This window comes from Otolemur garnettii, unplaced genomic scaffold (genome assembly GCF_000181295.1).
Source record: "Otolemur garnettii isolate 467f Iridium unplaced genomic scaffold, OtoGar3 scaffold00012, whole genome shotgun sequence".
Taxonomy (NCBI): domain Eukaryota; kingdom Metazoa; phylum Chordata; class Mammalia; order Primates; family Galagidae; genus Otolemur; species Otolemur garnettii.
In genome coordinates this window covers 27298042-27306118 of record NW_003852407.1, presented here as the reverse complement: position 1 = coordinate 27306118, position 8077 = coordinate 27298042, and the positions used below count along the sequence as shown (strand labels likewise).

The 8077-nt window shown below is 42.3% G+C and overlaps 1 protein-coding gene across 1 annotated transcript in view; it reads left to right on the top strand.

The window, feature by feature from the left end:
- The window catches only part of LAMA3 (laminin subunit alpha 3), a 245007-nt gene that overhangs the window by 22625 nt on the left and 214305 nt on the right, over window positions 1-8077 (top strand). The window contains exon 2 of the mRNA XM_012802016.2: window positions 6843-6995. Within this exon, the coding sequence (XP_012657470.1) occupies window positions 6843-6995 (153 nt within the window). The remainder of the gene's footprint in view (window positions 1-6842; window positions 6996-8077) is intronic.

The window sequence follows — 8077 nt, the reverse complement described above, 5'->3', positions numbered from 1 at the left end:
GAGCTATAGGCGCCGAGCCTCTTTTTATGGTTTTTGTACTGAAATCTATTTTATCTGATAGAAGTATAGCTAATCCTACTCTTCTGGTTTCCATTTGCATGGAACATCTTTTTCCATTTCCTTATTCTCAGTCTATATGTGTCTTTATAGGTGAAGTGGGTTTCTTACAGACAATATAGTTGGCTCATTGCTTGCTTGCCTTCCCTCCCTTCCTTCCCTCCTTCCTTCCCTCCTTCCCTTCTTCTCCCTCCCTTCCTTCCTTTTCTTCTTTTGTCATGACTACCATCAATGCAGCTACTTCCCTGAGTGCTGCTGCAGCAGCCATTGCTAATGGTGCACCTACCTGCCAGTCACTGTTACTTCTCAGGTTCTCAGACTGCAGGGGGCAGAAGAATCACTTGAGATGGATTTTTTGGTTTTTTTGGAAGAGAGTTTTACTCTGTTGCCCTGGGTAGAGTGCAATGGTGTCATCGTAGCTCACAGCAACCTCAAACAGTTTGGCTTGGGCAATCCTCTTGCCTCAGCCTCCCTGAGCAGCTGGGACTACAGGCACCTACCACCATGGCTGGCTAGTTTTTATCTTTTTAATAGAGATGGGGGTCTCGCTTTTGTTAAGCTGGTCTCAAACACCTGAGCTCAAGCAAGCTACCCACTTTGGCCTCCCAGAGTGCTACAGTTACAGGTGTGAGCTACTGTGCCTGATCTCATTTTTTTTGAGACCGAGTCTCATTCTGTCACTTAGGCTAGAGTGCCATGGCCTTGGCCTAGCTCACAGCAACCTCAAACTCTGGAGTTCAAGTGATCCTCTACCTCAGCCTCCAAGTAGCTGGGACTACAGGCACCTACCACAGTGCCCAGCTAATTTTTCTATTTTTTTTTTTTTTAATAGAGAGAGAGTCTCACTTTTCTCAGGCTGGTCCCGAATTTCTGAGCTCAAGGGATCCTCCCCCGTTGGCCTCTCAGAATGTTAGGATTACAGGTGTGAGCCACCACACCTGGTGGGATTCTTCTTTTAAAGAATTCTGTTTCCTGGTTTCCACCAGAGATGCTGATTCTGTAAGTCCATTGTAGAGCACAAGCTGAGTCTGAGCTTTCAGTAAGCACCCCGTTGGTTTCAAAAGCGGTGTCATTACAATATCCTGTGCTGAACACTTTGTGGATTGCCTCTCACGATTTAATCCTCACCACTACTGAATAAGGAAGGCAGCATTAGCCCGTTTTAATGAAGCGAAAAGGGAGGCTAATAATCTACTAATGTTCTGCAGCTATAACTGGTAGAGTCATGCTTTGAAGCTCCATCTAGTCTGCTCCAAATGCATACTTTTGAAATGAGTTTAAGCCCCTCAATCCCCAGAATTTGGCCTGGATGAACATAGTTTTAGAATTACATGTATAAATCTTGCAGACATTTGCTCATCTGCCCCTTCAAAGAAATTTTTTGATGCTTGGATTTGACAACTTTGAGTCCCTTATTTTATCTTTCTCTCAAATCTCTACCTCTAGGAATCAGGGACAATAGAGATGTGATGCTTCACCCCCACCCTATGCCAGTAAAACCATATGTGTGTGTGTGTGTGTGTGTGTGTGTGTGTGTGTATAGCGGAGCTGGGCGTTCTCCGGGTGTTGTGTAATCACCAGTTGTCCAACTCCATTCAGGAAATTCATAAAATGCATTTGAACCATGCCTAGTGCTGTTGTGTCCGTCAAAAGGGAGCATGCTCTGAACAAGGTCTTTGCAAAGGAGCAACCCTATGTTTAGAAGGAGGCGCACTTCAGGATATTCCACATGTCGGGATCTAGTTGGCTCAGGTTTGGGCACTTGAGACACCGTAACCTCCAGAACCTTAGTGCATGATGGCTAGAAGGTTAATGTAAGTGTCTACTGGAAGATGTGGCTATGGAAAATTAAATGTGGCCTGTCCTAGTAATACTCATGGGAAGGCCAGGGCTTCCACGATGATCTGTGGTCTGAGAGGTTCCAAGTATTCTTTTCTCCTCGGCTCTACTAGTTTTCTTTTGAAAACTCTTACCAGCATTGCATTTTTACAATGCAGCATTAGGTCATCTTCTCTCAAAAGCTTGTTTCAAGGCCTTTACGTTCAGAGATCGGTCGTTAGCTTTGTCTACCTGAGAATGAGGCCCAAGTCTACTTATCCAGGTGGCAATTCCGTTTACATTTAAATCTCCACAAAGATCTCTCAAAAAATGATTTGGAAGTCTGGATTGGGTTTTCAACATCTTTTTAAAAAGTCGTTCTTCTAATTTTTTTACTTTTAGATCCACAGTCTGATTTCCTCCAAGGTATTACTGAATTCTTTAGGATTCTTTATACCGGTTGATTTGCAGTAAATATGCCATTCAAGATGTAGGGTAAAAACCACTTAAATGTCAAGAATAAAAAAGGGAATAACTTGGTAAATAACATGAAGGCTATGTTAACCAGTTTGATGGAAAGGTTTCAAATTGTATGTGAAAACACCACACTGTACCCCAGAAATGCATTAATGTACATAGTTACCATTCAATTAAAAAAAAAAGAATAAAAAAGGGAAAGGAAAGAGAAGGAATATTTGAATAACATAGTGGAATAAAAAGTTCTCATTCTGACTATTAAAGAGTAACTTAAAGAAGTTAGACTTTTTTAAAAAATTTTTTTAGAGACAAAGTCTTACTTTATCACCCTCGGTAGAGTGCTGTGGTGTCACAGCTCACAGCAACCTCCAACTCCTCCGCTTAGGCGATTCTCTTGCCTCAGCCTCCTGAGTAGCTGGGACTATAGGTGCCCACCACAAGGCCCGGCTATATGTTTTTGTTGCAGTTTGGCTGGAGCCGGGTTCAAACCTGCCACCCTTGGTATATGGGGCTGGCGCCCTATCTAGTGAGCAACAGGTGCTACCCAAAATGCTTGACTTTTTAAGTATTTATTTTTAAATATAGTATTAATTTTTTGGACTAATTTTTTTCTTTCTACTTTTCAAAAGTAAGTGTATGATATACTTTTGCTTGCTAATTTCAACTTAAGCTTGTGGAATCTTTGTCAGAACTTTTTATTTTTTTAGAGACAAAGTCTTACTTTGTGACCCTTGGTAGAGTGCCATAGTGTCACAGCTCATAGCAACCTCCAGCTCTTGGACTTAGCTGATTCTCTTGCCTCAGCCTCCCGAGTAGCTGGGACTACAGGTGCCCGCCGCAATGCCTGGCTATTTTCTCGTTACAGTTTGGCCAGGGCCAGGTTTAAACCCACCACCCTTGGTATATGGGTCCCGTGCCCTACTCACTGAGTCACAGGCGCCGCTCTGTTAGAACTTACTTTTTATGGCCAAAAAGTGTCCCCTAACTTTGGCTAACACACAGTTAATTAATCCAAAAAATATCACCTCTGGCATTATTTTCTCAAAAAGTTGTTTTTATACACACTTTGCTGTTAAGGTTTTTTTCCAGCGACATGAGTAGAAATACACAAAAAGTCTGACTCATTTTTATCACTTGAGCAAAGTTCACTGCCAGGAATTCACTTTTCACTTATTTTCTGTTATATCAGTCAAACTCCCAAAGGTCAGTGTTGACACTAACCTTATAATTAGTGATGCTCTCTTGATTGTAAAATTACTTTTTTAATGTGTAGTTGCAAATTATTGATTGTTCACTCTCAAAATGCACATTTTAGTAATTAGCCCTTGATCACACGATTAGTAGGTGCTAAAGTTCCTGAGCCTGTGCTCTTACCCAGTCTGTGAAATGATATGCGTCCTTTCATCTGGGGCTTTGGTAGAAATGAAGAGAGGATTCTCAGAGGCCTTGGAACTATGGCTTTGAGGCTATCGTGAAGGCTACATTTACAACTGATTCCAGGAAATAACATCTGTTACTGACTACCCACGGGTGTTTAATAAATCGGAGTTGCAGCTGTAAGAGTGGGGAAGAGGTTACAGGGTAGTAACCTGTTACCCCTGGCTCCTGGATTTATCATTTACCAGTTGTGTGATTTTTGGAAAAATTATGTAACTTCTCCACTCTGTTTCCTCATCTGCAAAACAGAGGTGATGATAATCTTAGTATGAAATGTGAAAATGTACAGTGTATAGTAGTGCTCTATGAATGTTTGTTTTATTTTTATTATTATTATTTTGGAGACAGAGTCTCACTTTATCACCCTCGGTAGAGTGCAGTGGCGTCACAGCTCACAGCAACCTCCAGCTCTTGGGCTTAGGCAATTATCTTGCCTCAGCCTTCTGAGTAGCTGGGACTACAGGTGCCTGCCACAACACCCAGCTATTTTTTGGTTGCAGTTTGGATGGGGCCAGGTTCGAACCCGCCACCCTCAGTATATGGGGCTGGCACCTTACCCACTGAGCCAGAGGCTCTGCCCTGAATACTATTATTATTTTGAAATTGAGAATCACTATAACCACAGAAAAGTCATCTCCATTCCTCTTGTCTACCCTGTGGAGAAGGAGAGATAAATACAAGTCATAAGCTTCCACATTTTTAGAAGAAATTTGCTTCTAATTTGATGTAAATCTTCCTAAGTTCAAAGAATAAAAATTTAATTACCTCATCAAATAATTAAACTGATAAAATGTTCTCTAGGGGGAAAAATGGGAAAAATAAGTATTGCCAAAGGGAAAAATACTAGTTATAAATGTTTGAATGTCCTACCTTAAAAAGTTATTAATTAAGCCCCTTACTATCATAAGAAATTTTATAGAAAGAATTGAAAATCTTTGCAAAATTTCTGATGCAATTATTCCTTTATTAGTTTCTAATATGTGCCATGCAGGAGTGACAGAGTCAGAAACAAGATACATGGTCTCTGACCTCATGGACTTATGGGGCCACATACCCCCCCAAGGTCTATAGTGATAGCTCACCATGTATGAAAAAACCATTTGTTGTATAATAGATGAAAATATTTTGATCACGCATTTTGTTACATACCAAGATCCAATTTGTCTTTGAACATTTAAGAATTAACTTTTAAGATGCAGGCCAGGGCCAGAGCTCCCTCTTTGCCACAGCACGTTCTGGGGAGGCCATAAGTTTGTTTCTTTGTTCCTGTCCTATGTGGTGGTTAGACTCTACAATAATTTACTTTGGGAACAGAGTAGTTTCGTATGTGAAGACCATCTCTGGCTAAGCATGATCTTTGGACCTAGTTAAGATATATTCAACATAAGAAGAAAGACCTGTGTTCAATTTTTTATTGAACATAAAAAATGGGGGGCTCTGAGTCTCACTTGTCACCCAGCTAGAGTGCAGTGGTGTGATCATAGCTCACCGTAACCTCAAAGTCTCAAGTAGCTAGGACTACAGGCATCTGCCACCACCCCCAGCTAATTTTTCCTATCATTATTAGTAGAAACAGGTTTTTGCTCTGGCTCAGGCTGGTCTCAAACTCCTGACCTCAAGAGATCCTACTGCCTCTGCCTTAGAGTGCTAGGATTATAGGCATGAGCCTCAGTGCCCAGCCTACTTTTTGGCGGGTGACAGGATGCCGCTCTGTTGCCCAGTCCGGAGTGCAGGGTGCCATCATAGCTTAAGCAATCCTTCCACGTCAGCCTCCTAAGTGGCTGAGAGTACAGATGTAGGCCACCACACACCTGGCTAATTTTTATTTTTTGTAGAGATGGGGACTTGGTCTATTGCCCAGGCTGATCTCAAACTTCTAGGCTCAATCAATCCTCCTGCTTTGGCCTCTCAAAGTGCTGGGATGACAGGCCTGAGCTACCATGCCTGACCTATTCTGCTTTTTACATGGTAAAAGGCTATAAAATCATGCAATAAGGAAAAATACCATGAAAAACAGAATCCAAAAAATCTGCCCACCAAAAAAGAGTAATTCATTAAGGAGTTAGAATTATAGTACCAAACAAATCTTTAGATTTTTACACTCTAGGTAAAAATGGATGCCATTTACCTACTGGATTAATTACTGGCTTCTCACTGTGGAATTCACCACCAGCCACATCTCTCCCATTTACATGTTAAGGCTCATCCTTCACTACTTGTGTCAGTCTGGACCAGCTGGCCTCTGTGCCTTTGCCCATGCTGGGTCCTCCCCTGGAAGGCTGTCCCTGTTAGCAGCTCAGGAACAGGTACCATCTTCCCAAGCAGCTGAGATGCCACCTCTGCCACCCCAGAATGTCTACTGCCCTTGACTGCAGCATTCGTATGCTCCAGAGCAGCGGTTCTTAACCTGTGGGTCGCGACCCCTTTGGGGGTCAAGCGACCCTTTCACAGGGGTCGCCTAAGACTATCCTGCATATCAGATATTTACATTACGATTCATAACAGTAGCAAAATTACAGTTCTGAAGTTGCAATGAAAATCATTTTACGGTTGGGGGTCACCACAACATGGGGAATTATATTAAAGGGTGGCAAATTAGGAAGGTTGAGAACCACTGCTCCAGAGGCACCTGCTTCCCTGGGGGATATCTGCATACTTATTTCCTCCACCGGGTCTGGGGGCAGGTGCCTCTTGTATCCCAGGGCCTTGCACAGAATTGCACAGAGGAGGATTTCAAGAGCGAAGTGGATTTGTGGGAGAGGAAACATCACAACAGGCTCTTGTTGAAGTGTTGTATGAAGCAAGAAGAGCAAAGCCATGAATGTGGAAGACAAATGTGATGTCTGTCCTAGAAACCCGGCAGACAGAGGTATAAAACCAGTGGTATGGTTTATGAAAAGGAGAAAGCCTTACTACTGTCTTTGGAATACATTGTAATTAATTCTAACAGCAGACATCTCGAAGCCCTATAAAGCAGTCTTTGCTTGGTTCCCTCTTGTATTAAATTAATAAAAACAATTGCTTGAAAGTAAGAAAAGGACCTTGTTTTTCAGGGCCAGTTCTGTGACTACTGCAATTCTGAGGACCCCAGGAAAGCACATCCAGTCACCAGTGCAATCGATGGATCTGAACGTTGGTGGCAAAGCCCGCCTCTCTCCTCAGGCACCCAGTACAACAAAGTCAACCTCACCTTGGACCTGGGGCAGGTGGGTTATTGGAATGGAAACACAAATTTGGATCATTCTTTCTGTGGTGATTTTTGACGACGTAATAATAATTATTGTTAAATAAAAAACCCCTCAGGCCTCGGTGCCAGTAGCACAGTGGTTACAGCACCAGCCACATACACCAAGGCTGGCAGGTTTGAACCCAGCTCCGGCCAGCTAAACAACGATGACAACTGCAACAAAAAATAGCCAGGCATTGTGGCAGGCACCTGTAGTCCCAGCTACTTGGGAGGCTGAGGCAAGAGAATCGTTTAAGCCCAAGAGTTTGAGGTTGCTGTGAGCTGTGATGCCACAGTACTCTACTGAGGGCGACATAGTTAGACTCTGTTTCAAAAAAAAAAAACAACCACATTTTTAATTCACTAATCATTGTTAAACCTGTTACTTTATACTTGCCTCCATTAAAACCCAGAACAGTGCCTAGCATAAGACAGATCCCCATTCTTATGTATTAAATGAGTTTAAAAGGCCAGGCGAGGTGGCTTGAGCCTGAAATCCTAGCACTTTAGGAAACTGAGATAGGAGGATCCTTTAAGCCCAGGAATTCAAGACTCAGGTATATGCCTATAATCTTAGGTACTTGGGAGGCTGAGGCAGGAGGATCTCTTGAACTCACAAAGTTGCAGTAAACTATGATTGTGATGCTGAACTTTAGCTTGGTTAACAGAGTAAAATCTTGTCTCAAAAAAAAAAGTAAAAAAAAGTTGGAAGTAAAAATTTTAATTGAATTTTTTTTAGAGACAGGGTCTCTCTCTGTCTTGTCACCCAGGAAAGGTCAAGTGCAGTGGCCTGATCATAGTTTACTGTAATTCCTAAGCTCAAGAAATCTGCCTGTTTCAGCCTTTCGAGTAGCTGGGACTAGGGGCGTGATGCCACCACACCTGGCTGATTTTTTAAAATTTTGTTTTGTAGAGATGGGGTCTCGCTATCTTGCGTAGGCTGGTCTTGCGAAGTTCCTGGCCTCAAATGATCATCTGGTTTCAGCCTTCCAGTATGCTGGGATTCTATGTGTAAGCCATTGTTTCTGGCTGGCAAAGATTTTTTTTTTTTTTTTTTTTTTT